The sequence below is a fragment of the Bactrocera dorsalis genome, chromosome 2, assembly GCF_023373825.1.
Source record: "Bactrocera dorsalis isolate Fly_Bdor chromosome 2, ASM2337382v1, whole genome shotgun sequence".
Classification (NCBI taxonomy): Eukaryota; Metazoa; Arthropoda; class Insecta; order Diptera; family Tephritidae; genus Bactrocera; species Bactrocera dorsalis.
In genome coordinates this window covers 93,123,887-93,138,626 of record NC_064304.1, presented here as the reverse complement: position 1 = coordinate 93,138,626, position 14,740 = coordinate 93,123,887, and the positions used below count along the sequence as shown (strand labels likewise).

At 35.4% G+C, this 14,740-nt stretch overlaps 1 protein-coding gene across 3 annotated transcripts; it reads right to left on the bottom strand.

Moving 5' to 3' along the window:
* Window positions 1–400: 400 nt before the first annotated feature.
* On the bottom strand, window positions 401–12,795 carry LOC105230841 (fibroblast growth factor receptor homolog 1). 3 transcript variants are annotated; one of them, XM_029552297.2, is made up of 3 exons: window positions 12,378–12,795; window positions 11,820–11,892; window positions 401–5,029 (listed from the first exon to the last, which is right to left on the bottom strand). In XM_029552297.2, exon 3 carries the CDS (start codon window positions 4,403–4,405, stop codon window positions 1,925–1,927), a length of 2,481 nt encoding a protein of 826 aa, XP_029408157.2. In that variant the 5' UTR covers window positions 4,406–5,029; window positions 11,820–11,892; window positions 12,378–12,795; the 3' UTR covers window positions 401–1,924. The 3 variants fall into 3 exon arrangements, with proteins under 3 accessions (XP_029408157.2, XP_011210131.2, XP_049303844.1); XM_011211829.4 differs by lacking the exon at window positions 11,820–11,892; XM_049447887.1 differs by lacking the exons at window positions 11,820–11,892; window positions 12,378–12,795 and adding an exon at window positions 11,053–11,746.
* Between the last annotated feature and the right edge of the window lie 1,945 nt (window positions 12,796–14,740).

The window sequence follows — 14,740 nt, the reverse complement described above, 5'->3', positions numbered from 1 at the left end:
TTTTTCGATAAGAAGGAAAAAATAAATATTTTAAATACAAAAACAGTGTGTTTGGAACTTTAGGATCATAATTCCTGAAAGAAAAAAATTTGTACAGGGTAAAAAAAACCCAAAAACTGAGTTATTTGAATTTTTCCCATCAATTTTGAGGTTATGTGAAAAAAGTCTGTATACAAAAATATACATTTTTTCATTACCCTATAATATTTTTCTATAGGACTCATGGCTCATAGCCGGAAATTGAGATAAACCGTTTCCGTTTTTTTCTATGAATTTCATCCTTTTTTATCACTTTCGAAGGCTTCTGCACTAGTCTTTCAATAAAGCATAAATTCTTTTTCATACATAGTTTCGGATATATCATGGAATGCCACTTAGTTAGATACATAAACAACCAACATTGAAAGCATATATTTATTTTTATTGCTCGACTTTTTACTACATACATCAATTTATACTCTGCACTCCTGCTTGAGTACTTGGTTAAACATTTGAATTGCTTATTTGTTAAAAAAGTATAGTAATTTGTAGTAAAAATATACATATGTATACATATATGTTTGCATGTATACATATAATTATAGTATAACATAGAAGGCACTAAAATACTATAGTTCAGTACAAATATATAATAATCGCTTCCAATGCGACACTCGCTGCACGCCATGACTCTGCTCTCTTGTCAATAAATTGTATGTGAGACAAACCACCAGGTTCAGAGAGTATGCTGAAATTTCCCTAAAGTGGTTCTATTCCTTTCTACTTTTTTGTAAGCCAGTCTATTGGATTTATGCCAGTCTATATAGTTTATGCCAGTGGTTTATTCGATTCGCTATATGCAAAGATTTCGAAGACAGCTAATGGAAATATTAGTAATGCTTTTGGCCTATACTTGATATGTGTGTGTGGTTACTTGAAGAGGCATACAAAATGTTATTGTATTTGAAACAAAATCGTCTTCGATTTAATTGCACTTTTATTCAGTCGATCTGGTACTGTCCTCTTGTAATAAGATTTACTTTCAGAGCAAACGCAAAATATTGAAATGGAATTCAATACAAAGTGGTATGTGAATAAAATCGTGATAATCCCTCCACATTTGATTTATGCCTATTTTTTATTCTCCAATGTCCAATGTCCATGGCTCCAGGATTTACTTGTCATCGTGTCTAAACCGATTTTGTCAAGATATTTCATTTGTATTACTCCTTCAGTGTTTGTTTCGTTCTATCTAGGTGCGAGATACTCTATGGTTACAAACTATTCTAAATCTAAAAAATACCATACAATGTAGGGTGGTTCTTAATATATTTTCTTCTTGTGAACGAATAAGTCGACGTTACCATATTTAACAAGCACGCATTATTTTACATAAATTAAATTATTTTTTAGTCGGTAAGTCGAAAGGTTTTAAGCGAATTGAAAACTCATATTTATTATTTATTTTTGCAGTTTTTGGTCAAATTCACACAAAATATGACCACCCTAACGTAACAACATCTACAAACATAAAATAAATATTAATACAACTATGCTGAGCTGCCGATTTGCCGAGTTACACGAGTATTGCACAACGGGTCGTAGCCTATGACTTAACTAATTTTTGGTATTTTGCCTTTGGTTCTACAACTTTGCCTTGAAAGCGTTTAGAAGTGTTATATAAATATTATGTTTTCATTACAATCTATATTAATTAATAAATTTAATGCTAAAGTCCATATTACAATACTTAGAACTAATTAAATATACTAATTTGAGCTCGCAACAGCACGAGTATTGAAATACTTTCGTAGACTTAAGCTAACTTTTATGAGTATTGTGGTGAGCAATGTATTTTACTCCCGAAGCTAACATTTAAATTTAATTATGTATATACAACCTATAAATTATACACATATACATGCGAGACTAACGGTTTATTAACTTATTTATAGTGATAGCGTAGGGACTCAACGTCCGATTCGTCGTCACTTGACGAGGGCGGTGTTTCCAGATTCGCCACCGCCACATCCAGATAATCTTCATTGGCCAACAGCAGCTTATCGAGGTTCTCGACAATCTCTGCAAAGGTTGGACGTGCGCTGGCATCGAAGTGCCAACACTGTCGCATGAGCATGTAAATATTCAGCGAGCATTTTGGTGGCTTGTCCATACGTTGACCGGACATCAGATAGCTGTAGAGTTCCTCCGCTGACATGATGGTGGGGTATGGCTGTGCGCCGAAGGTCATTATTTCCCACAGTAATATGCCATATGACCAGACGTCACTCTGTGAATCGTAGAATTTGTCCCGCAACGATTCAGGCGCCATCCATTTGATGGGCAAGCGACCGTTGGTGTTCTTACGATAGTAGTCCGTGTCCTGTATGTCGCGTGCCAAGCCGAAATCCGCTATCTTCATGACGTAATCATCGCTTACGAGCACATTGCGTGCGGCCAGATCGCGATGTATGCAGCGACGTGATGCCAAATACTCCATGCCGCGCGCAATTTGAAAAGCAAAAGAAATGAGATGCTTCTCGGTGAGGTGGTGCTTCGGTAATGGTAGCTGATGTTGCTGATCGCCATAATCTTTGAGTGTGCCAGCAGCAAGCGGTCGATTTTTGTTGAGAAAGTCCTTGAGATTGCCATGCGGCGCGAACTCTACAATCACATAGAGCGGTCCCGATTGACTGCAACAACCAAGCAGGTTAATTATGTTGATGTGTTTGCCAATGATCTTCATGACCTCCATTTCGCGCACTAAACTGGCAATATCATCATCGGTATGGCCTTCCTTCACCATCTTCACGGCAACAATGGAATTATTAACCTCGGCCATGACGACACGTCCGAAAGCGCCCTCACCAAGTGTTGCGCCCAGTATCAGTTGTGAGCGTGGTATTTCCCAATTGGAATCCAATGGAAATTCGTATTCATTAAATGGTGCCGGTTCCGAGTTGGAACTCTGCAGCACAGTTGTGCGTTGCTTCTCAATTTTCACCACCGGCATTATCATAGTGTCCATGGAGCCGCTGGAGTCGCCACTCGGCGGCTTATATATAATCACCTTCTTCGTCCACTGATGCACCGTTTCGATACGTTGTTTGAGCAGCTTCTCGTGCTTAACTTTACGCAGCACATACACGAAGAAGATGATGCAAACCAATGCGAGCAGCACCATGACGGCCACAATACCCCATATCTCATAGCCGTGCATAGATTTCGCTATGGCGCGTACACTGGGGTCTTGAATGCGCAGGTAGGCGCTGCTATGCGACTGACCGAGTCCGTTCATTTCGACGCAGGTGTACCAGCCTTCGTTTTCTGGCGTCACATTGGTGAAATTCAAAATATCTACGTCTTCCACATTCTTCAGAAATGTAGTATTCGCCGAGCAGGCTGTTTTGTTGCAAGGCGTGAATGTCCAGGTTTTTTTGCTATGCAAATCGGACAAGTAGACACATTCCATGTTGCCGCTTGCATTTAACGCCAATGTCAAATTCATAGGCGCTTTTAATATAATCGGTTTGTGATTGACACGATCACTAATGATCAATTTCGTTGCGTGCTCAATGCAACCGAGATAGTTGCATACGCGACACTTGTATATGCCTGAGTCTTCGGGCACCACATCTGCCATATGTATACCCCATTTCACCTTGCGCACCCGTCCCATATGTCGTGAGATCTTTGTATCATTGAGCGTCCATGTTATGGTCGGCTCCGGTCGGCCAGTTGCCGGGCACGATAGTTGTATATAACTGCCGGAAGGTTTGGAGAGTATATTCGGCAGATATTTTGAATTCTTGAAACGTGGCTCGAAATCAGTAGGTGATTTCGTTTCGCTGCCATCCGTGTTCGTGGCGTTGGTATTATTCCTAAGCGTGCCGTTTACATCATCGCTCTCGATATTGTCGATATCGCCATTTTCCACTGCCGTCTCAGTGCCGAACTCTTGCTCGCTACGCTTTTGTACCTCGAATATCGCATCGTCGTAATCGTTGAGCTCTTGCGAAGTGGGCTTTCTGGCCGACACCGTGTGCGGTGTATTGAGTACACAAAACAGCAAAATGCTGAGGCAGATAATTTTGAGTACTTCCGAAACTGCGCCCATTGTCGGTGTCGGTGTACGTCCGACAGTGTCTAGGTGGCTACTGATTGTGGCATTGCGTCTACACGTTGCCGTGGCAACTCCACTCTGGCGTGGATATCTATTTTTGTAATTTATGCGACTATGCTGTGGTTTATGACTCGCTGTCGTTTCGGCAGCGTCTATGACTGTGGCAGCCATATTTTTGCTCCAGCAGCGTCTCGAGTGGCTTTGCCTGCCTGTTGCTATACAATTTGCATGCAATGTGCTTGTGTTTGCTGTGGCTGTTGTGGCAGTTGGTGCGTTCGTAGCTATGTCGCGTGTTGCATCCATTTTTAGTTGCACCCGCCTGTTTATTTTTGTAAATACCTCGCAAGGGGTGCACGTTGACACATGTGCGGTGTATATGGTTTTGTCATGCGGATGCTGCAAGCGCTGTGCGTTGTTGTTGTGCTGGTTTCGGCTTCTGGATTCACCGGAAATCCACTTTAGTTTCTTTTAATTTGAGACTCTCTATTTCTGCTTTTAATTTATTGCTGTTGCTTTAGTGCTTATCGCAGTGTTGTTGTTGTTCCTAGTTATTTTACCAGTTGTCACAGTTGTTGTTGTTCGTCTTCTTCTTGTTATTTTCTATGCATTTGCACGCACTTCTGGCGATCGAGTGCAACATGTGTTTTTCCCGTTTATCATTCGACGATCGACGTTTGATGTTTGATCACTTTGCGCGGCTGCGTTGATCCCCGGCGTGATCTGTTGCGACAATCACCTTTCGAGCGGAAATCTCTAAATGTATATGTGGCACTGTTGTTGGTACTTTTGATTACTTTTCGGTTTGCGGTTGCGTCGCGCTTCAATCGCTGTTGAAGGATTTATTTACTCGGGATCTTCTGCCTTATCTGCGGTAATGTAGCTGTCAAATTCTTTGATGACAGATTTGTTGATGCTTCTCAAAGGTTTCTGTAATGATGGATGGAAGAGGAAATGCATAATGTTATAAAATGGCGCAATTAAAATATATATTTTTGGATTTTAGGAAATTAGTTACTATATCTGTGAAGGGAAACTTTTCTTCGTGTTAAACGAACGGCATTTAGAACATAGAAGACTAAAGATTTTAAATTTTTTTTTTAGTTTTTCTTTCAGAAAAATCTTTAGAAGATATACATACATATTATATACATATATACAAATTAATAGTTTCGACTTTTACTTGTAGTATAAATTTACCCATCAAATAGACGTTTCTAAAACTTAATGCAACCGCCTCCAAAAAACGATAGAATTTGTGGACGAGTGTTTTTCTCTAAACAAATGCACTTCAATGGGTTTTGTTGTTTATCGAGTATAGAAGAAATATTTCAAACCAGCAAAAACTAATTTCGTATAGAGATAAATACTAATTCGCGAAAAAGATATCACTGTCCTAAACAACGTCTTTCATCTCCTTTATTATCTATGGTGGACAATGTGTTAAGTATCGGCTACTAACTGAGTGACATTCATCATCAATCTTTTCATAACTGTGAAAATCTGCAACATAAAGCCAACCGCCCACCGTATTTACAACGAAACTGACTTTTCTATGGCTTTACTTCCGGTTTATGATCATCAAGTGGCATCACTGAAAAGTACAGTTGACAACAGCAAGAAAACTGTGGCGATCACAACCATATAGATCAATTTGGGATTAGGCTGTGGCGATCACAACCATGTAGATCAATCTAGGGTTAGGTAGTAAGTTTGGAAAGGTCCCAGTAATCCCTATTTTGAACATGGCAATACTTATCCGGTAAATTTTCATTAATAAATATATGTCATCTAATTTATGTTACTAAACAAATTTAAGGAAACTTAAAATGATCCAAAACCAATTTCTATGAAATCTGTTTGAAACTTTGTGGAAGGTACGAGATATAACGCAAAGAATCAAATGATGTGGGATGACCAGCATTAAACATTTTATTGGCTCAAAATGTTTTAGAGATAACAATTAGAAATCTTCACTTTCGAAGCATAAATTTAGGTATTAAAGTTATGGCTTTATTTTAAGACTTTTTTGAACCAATGGCTGAAAAAAAAAATTTAATTTATATTTTTTTCAAATTTAGCCAATAAAACCTTCAATTTTCATCACTAAAGCCGAATATTTTCAAATTTTAAGAAACATTCCATAGCAATAAAATTTGTATTCAACAATGAGAAAGCAAAATTTTCGCTCCATAGCCAATGATTCAATTAAGCTTGCTAAATTTCTAACTAAAATCAAATGCAAAACAATAGACACACTAAAAGTTGTTCGAAAATTACGTTTTATCAGTTTAAAAGCAGGCAGCATCAACGCAATCTGAAATCAAAATAAATGCACAAAAGAAGAGGGATTCAGTTGATTTGTTTTATTGCAATTTAACGCAATTACTACTGCTATATATATATCTATATGTGTGTGGCAATATATGTGTGCGGGTCCACACACACCAACCAGAGAGTGTTTTGTGCGAATTTTGTCTAAACAAGCAATATGTGCATACACTTGTAGTTGGATTGTGCTGAATTTACACAAAGCAAAACCATAAATGTGGCAACCAAATTGAATGAACAGCGAAATGCTATAGAACATACATATGTATAAATAACAAAACGAAAGAGTGGAGGGTACAATTGAGGTATGTGGGAGTAAACAAATGTACTTGAATACCTATGTGAGAGTACAGTGCATGTACGCAGCGGTTAAACAATTTATGCCATACAAAGACATTTTGGAGGTTTTTTTTTTTTTAAATTTTTAAAATTTGAGCAAACATATTGTTTATCCAGTTTTAGACCACACCCCAATTTTGGAATAAAAATGCTCAAAAAAGTACTTGACTCGTTCGGAGGCAGCTCGAAAGTAGGAGTACGCTACATTTGTCGTATAATATCACGACGTACATTATGAAATATAGGAGAAGTTCGGTGATGGATTTATCCAGACATAATTTCACCTTAGAGACCAGTCGCCAGTGGACTGCATGCAATGAACTGAACCTAAGGCGCCTATATTTTGAGTTGCGATAGATAGAGAAATTTTAATCGACTGTCATCCAAGCAGTGTCTCCATATCAACATTGTCATTGGCTCTTGTGAAGAATGAATGAAAATGTTGTTTTTATTTTTTCAACAAAACGTGTCTTAAGTTCATAGAAAGTATAAACAATTGGATGAATTAGACATTGACGTACTTCTACATCCACCGTATAATATATGTACCTCACCTGTAATAACTTTTTTGAGTTCAAGAAAATGTTTTTAAGCGCTAAGGCTGAAGGCCAACGTTGCATAAAATAATCATATTCCGCCAACAATAAAAAATTATTTTTAAAACATGACATTTCAAACTTCCAGTATGATGTAGTTTTCATAATAAATTAGAATTCTTGTTATAAGATATGGCAAACTTGGTACATTTCCGGCGGAAAAGCGCATTTTGTAAAGTAAGGAAGTGCAAAAATACACAAGAAACCTGAATAAATAAGCTTACGTGAGATTATTCAAATCTTCAGAAAAAAGTATATTGGCTCAAATAAAATTCCATGAAAATTACAAGTGTGTATGTTTGTGATATTATTGCACTATATTAATTGTAATGACTTCATCGAGCGCATGTTCAAAAATACCTACATACATAAGTATAGCTATATATCTATATATGCATATACATATATATGTATTAAAAATATACAAGTATTATTATGGCGTTAATGCAAGTTTTCCTAATTGCATTTTCAACCTTCATACCTTTGGATATATACATTTAATATACATATATATAAATACAAAAAATTCTATTTTTTTGACACGGTTTCGAATTGAAATTAAACCAACGGAAATCAAAGGCATAGCATTATTGGTACTACGTGCTTATTTCACGTTTTTATATGTAAATTAGGCATTATCAGAAATTTATTGAATTGTAAATAATGATAATTATTAAATGAGTTTAATTTTACAACGTTAAATTGCATTTGGAGAATTTAATAAAAATTTATGATTTCTCAAAATCAAGCAAACAAATTTGTATTAAAATATAAGAATCTTATACCAGTTTGGCGTAAATTTAGACATGCTTTCTATTTAAATTTTATGCAAGCCTTCATAAATAAATTCATTTTACAATTTTTGTTTACACAATTTAGATCAATTTATTCAATTTATAAAACGGAAATTTATAAAACTAATATAACTAAATTTGCTTCGAATATATCTAAAACATATTTATGTTCGAATATATAATACATATGTATATGTATATTAATTTATCTTATACAAACAAATTTGCGTGGAATATTCATAAAAAAAATCACAACAAAACGCGAGATTTATTCATATTTTCGATCTTTCATAAACACTTCATACAAACGAAATCAACAAGAAATACCTTGCAGGAAATTATTCTGCAGTCAGCGGGGAGAATATATTGTCATTTTTAAAGTCTAGAAATGTTACCAAGATGTAGTACCATATGTACATATGGCCAACAAACTTTTTCTTAAACAAAAGGCAGCGAAGTCAGCTTTTTACTAAGGGTATCCTGCCTATAAATAATATAAATATATAGTAATAAGGGAGTTTCTAAGATACCTAGTAAACTCGGGTTTTTACGCAATGCCACCAATTTTCGCAATACGGTAGAATTAAACTCAAATTCGATCTTTAATGTGACCCTCCCTCCCTTCCAGACGAAATTAGACGCCAAAATCGCCTTCCGTATACCAAACCACAGCAGTGTCCTCCAAGCAATGAAAGAAACCCTCCTTGTTCCCACAAGCAGTGTACTCACAACAAGCAGTATATTTGCAGATGCAAAGCAGCTTCAAAATCACTAAAATCCCTTAAGATATCGTCAAAAAAAAGTGAAGAAATGCTTTTTAGATCTTTTAATGGATCTGACATCCTATTTTACGGTAAACCTGCAATGGATTCCAGGACATAGTGATATTTCTGGTAACTGTGAAGCAGATGAGCTAGTCGGAACAGGCACACCCTACAATTAGACCCTGGAATAGTGGGAGTTTATTTGAATTTGCTTACTTGTACATATTTAATCGATAAATATGTTATAAATATAGCGGAGTTTAAGTTGGAGGCAATCTACTAATTCAAAAAGTACACATCGACTATTAAAATTCAAAAGGAATGGCTTAAGAACTATAGTATGAGGCAAACAGGTCACTATTAAATTGGCAGGCATGCCAGCAGACTAGGAGTGGCTACTGTAGAAGCTATCAGGAGGTGTTTAGAAGAAAAGGAGACTATATCTCCATCTAATTTGTAAATGTAAGGCTCTTGACGGTATTTCGTAGTTTGCACAGATAAAACTTTACGCACCGCTGAACTTCATCAGAAGCACGGGGTGGTTCAGAGAGGAGACAATAGAGTGAAGGATTTTAGTCTCCGTGGTTTCATAATGGGCTTCCTAAAGCACTAGGAGCCACTCTATATACCTACTTAGGTGATTACTATTAATTTTAAGGTTTCAAAAATTATAACAGTTTAATTATTGTGCTAAAAATCTACAATTCACCAAAATTTTTTTTTCGTTCTACTTTCCTCACCTGCATTACATGCATATATACCACACCTGGCATATACGAGTACATACAAGTACTATGTATATGCTGGGTATAGAAAGCTGTGTGTAGAAACTTTGCATGAATGAATATTCGCGCGCAAAATGAAAAAAAATCGCATGAATATTGTATATGCATATACATATATATGTATATACTTTTAAACATAAATGTACATATACAAGTATAGTTATATGTACATACAGTGAATCAAATGAGCTTAGGCATACCGTAAACTTAAATGTTTATCCAAAAATTACAGGTCCCCTTTGAATTTGCGAAAGTATTAATATTCACATGTTTCAATTTCAACACTTTCATTATATATTTAACTAAATGATATTTCATGTTTTACATATTTTTAAAGATAGTGAAATTATAATAAAAATATTAAAGATTCTACATGAAAAAAAATTAAAAATTTATTTTAATCCGATTTTTTTAATTCAAATATTTTGTTAAGCCTCTTTTGGCCTGAATAACTGCCAATGTCTGCTCAGTAGTTATATTTGCCGATTCTGTACGTATAACCTCTTTAAGTGAATCCTTCGATGTTATACATATGGTGAGTCCGTATTTTTTCCAGTAGCTGCCAAATATGCTCTTTAGAGTTAGGTTGGAGGTACTTTTAATTGCTTGCAAAAGTAGATAAGTCATTCTTGCACAAGATATGACGCATGCTTCTGGTCATTGGGTTGTTGAAACAAGATTGACTGCCCACTTAAACCCAACTTTTTCAAGCTTGGAAATAAATTTTCCTTTAAGATTTTCAATTATGAGTGCTTATCCATTTTATCATCAATAACGAGATTTCCCACACCAGCTGCAATGCACCCCCCAAATCACTACGTTACCACCGCCATATTTCATAGTCTTGAATTATATTATTTTCCTGGAGCTCTTTGCTTCATTTTCGCCAAATTTTTTGTGCACCATCGGCACCAAACATATTTAATTTTGGATTCGTCACTAAATATTACCGTTTTCCAGAAAGATTGATTGATTAACATTAAATTTGGCGAACTCTCACATGTTTTTTTTTCGTAAATGAATGGCTTACGTCGTGGAACTTGCCCATGATAAGCAGCTTTGTGTAAAGTGTTACGTACAGTTTGGGAGTCAAAGTTTTTTTTTTTGTATTTCTTTACGCAGCTTTACTGCTGAAATCTTCGGATTTTGCGTCACTACAGCTATAACAGCTCGTTTCTGACGTGGTGTGAATTTTTTTGGGCATCCAGATCTGTTCTCACGTTATAAATTTCCCGTGTTGATGTATTGTCTTATAATATTTCGTACGACTTTAAAATAATTATTAATTTTAATAATTAGCCGAATAGAGCAAAACAAATTTATGTTTCCAAAAACGTAACTTACCCACAATTTATGCAGAACCTTTCTCAAGAGCGATAAGCCGGTTTTTAGAAAAAACAAAAATTCACAAAAACATAACTTACTCACGAGTATTAACATGCATTTCTCGTTTCTTATCAAATAACGGAATATTTCTTTGCTTATTATGATATGCATGTATGTATGTATGTAAGCTAGTATTAAAAGTTGGTTAGAGTATTTTTCATTTAAATTTTGCATACGCTCTTCAGCAAAGACAACGCCCGTGCCAAAACTTTTTTGATTCACTGTATATAATTTTTCAGAAACAATGTACGTCTTTGTTCTTGGCATTTGCTTTGCGTTTGCGTTGCAATTTCGCTTTTAAGGCTTTATGTTTTCTCGCACTACACTTTCTTCGCCTTTTCAAAAGCTTTTCCGTGCACTTTGTTGCTTAAGCAGATACTTGAAAGACTTTCTTTTTCTTTTAGTTATTTAACTCATTCATGATTTCGCCGAGTGGATTGTGATTTTTTGAACTTTTCACTTATTTGGCACGAGCGTTTGTCTTAAATATACAACATATGTATGTACATATGTATGTATAAATATATATATGTATATGAGAAGAAAGTACGAAACACACGTAAATTTTTGGTATTTATATACATATGTATGTACATTTTACAAAATATATAACGCACTATGTCTTCTCCTGTTTGTGCATGTATGTGTTTTTTCTCATTTCAATTACTTTTTTTCGTCTGTTTTTGCTCTTTTAATCATTTTTAGTATTAATTAAAATGTCTCACATATATCCGGTGATTTTCTTTAATGGCGGCATGTGCGCTGTGCTCTTCCTGTCTTCGGCTTCATGCTTTCTCGCTGGATTTAAATAAATTCTTTATAAACAGAGGCGCTTCTGGTATTCACAGATTTAAGTTTTTATTATCGTATATATGTATATTTTGTGTATCCAGAATACGTAATTTTAAATTTAATTAGTTTAACTGTATATATACACATGCGTATATTTCCCATATGCATACATATATACATACATACATACATACATATGTACTTATTATATAAAAGCTATGTACAGCATATCTTCAACAATTTTACTATGAAAATTCCACATTCCACAAATTTATTCACAAACTAATTTTTATTTTATCCACAACCATACATATATGTATATAATAAATTATTTATTAAATATCTAAAATATTAATATTTAATTTTTTTTTATAGGATTTTTTTTGCTTGATATTTGCACATATAAATTTGTGTATGTATACTACATATAAACACTTTTTCACTTAAAAACAATAAACTTATTTACAGCTCGTAACATTTTATATTCGTACCTCGAAATATTCAACCGTTCACGCTAGTTCTGCTCGCACTAGTCCACACGAATATACGCTTTTGAAATTATCCATATTTTCCTCGTTCAGATACTCGCAAGCGTTTGATCAAACCACAAAAAAAATTAAAAAAAAAAGAAACATAAAATGCTCTCATAACACGCTCGCCGCTATGGCCCACTAATTTGTTTGCGCGAGTACACAGCTTTTCAGCTTAATCAGTCACTTGCGCCTATGTCCGAGTATTCGCCTGCACACCCGTGTGTTCCTAATTGTTGTAGCGTTTTATCCAAACTGTCCGTTAGCATCGTTCAATGCACACGCTCTCGATGTGCACATCCATGCTGCGTCTACTAAGGCAATCGCTTTCTTCCTGCGGTGGCGGAACGCCCTCAAACGACTCTACGGTAAATACTCAATTGCTGAGATCGGTGGTATTTAGTGCTCACTCCCGTTATACGCCTGCGCCTGCAAATCAGACCGGACGTAAGCCATCACATATGTATGCACATATGGTTACTATATGTATGTATATATGTATGCATCCATGTATGTACATATGTAATTCAGCACATTGCTCTTCCACACAGTTGCAGATCTATATAAATATGTGCACGAGTGTAATCACTCACTCAACTGCAGATCGCACTCATCAATTACACTCAATTTGAATACATTTATGTAGTGAAATTTCAGAAAATTAAAAGAAATATACTATCCCCCATTTCATCCATATAGCACATGTGGATCTACTTAAGTGTATACATATCTATAAATATGTATGAATGGCTTGTAGGAAATTGCCTGTTGTTCTATCAAATTTATAGTTCAGTAACTAGCATAATTTTGTTGAATTATGGTTGCAGAAAAATTCCACACTATTTTTCTTCCATAACTCAAACTTCCTTAACTCGAAGTTCTTCATAGCTCGAACTTTTGAATTGGCAAGAGAAGTCATACGTTCACGTAAATTTCCTTCCATAAATTTTACTTCTATTGCTAATTCAAGAGTTCGAGTTATTAAGAATAAGTAAGTTTGGGTTAAGGAAGTTTGAGGGAGGGAAGGATATTTGTATGACATTTGACCTTTACGGGTTTCAAAAAATCGATTTTATATTCCGAATCTGTGTTTTTGAAGTCGGTTGGCAAGGTTTATCGAGAACAGATCTTGATAAAATTTTCATAGGTCTTTGAAAAGGAACTCTTTAAAACTTGAGCGAAGGATTTTTTCTTTTACAAAATCCAATTTTCATTTTTTTTTTCATTTTTTTCTTTTCGTTGAAATTCTAAGTTAAGGTTTTATCTAAAATAAAAAAGATCTTATCTTATTCTTGCTAAGCTATGTATCTTTCGGTCACTTTGAACTACTTCGACACTCTCAAAGAGTGAGCTGAGGAAGCTATCTGACTCTTTCAATGATATTGCATTAAAAATTCGACGGTTGGCGTAGCTGTGTTCGATTCGCCAAATGCTGGAGAGCAGTAAATTAAACTAAAGATTGCCAGTTGTTCAAAGAAAAGTGCAGATCTTGAAAACTGCAAGATTTTGCGCAGAGAATTAATAAATCAAAAAGTGATATAAAAAAATGGTTCGCTCTTTTCCTGCAGGGTGTTCAATGCTCTGCACAAATTTCTGTTTTATTTCAGTTCAACAGTTTACAGCCCTACTACCCGCATCACTGTTAATTGTATTTTTTCTCTGGCGTTTTTTTTTTTATTTTCAAAGCCACAAAGCCATATGTTGCAGGCATGTTCTATTGAGCTGTCAGTGTGTCGAACTGCCGATCTGCCGGTATGCCACTCTATCTTGCTGTCTGCTGTTTGACAATTTGACTCTCTATTTTTGTTTGTAGGTAGAATATTTCGCATTCGCGGACCATTGACTGCACTCAGCGGCGTTAGCCAGAGTTTGCGTCGCTCGGAACGATGCGAAAACAGTAGCACCAGCGCCAACATATGTACATACATACATGCATACATACATATGTGGGCAGCAACAACAGCAGTTAATAAGATTAAAACAACAAGACCATTTACTAAAATAACAACACATTTGCCATAGTTGGAAGAAACGTATATATGTATGTATGTAAATATCGTATTTTAGGTATGGCGGTGTGTATATATGCACATGCTGACTTTTGGTGCCTCTTTAAGTACACCCCAACCCATTAGCGACCCAATACCGATTGCTGCACTGACAACAAATGACATACAAGGGCAAATATTGTTTTATGTCGTCTACCACATTGGAGTACGCGCACTAATTCAGTACCGCATTTGCCCATGCTATGCTGAATATATGAAAATACATACATATGTATACAACATTACATATGTATTTATGTGTTTACAAGCTAAATA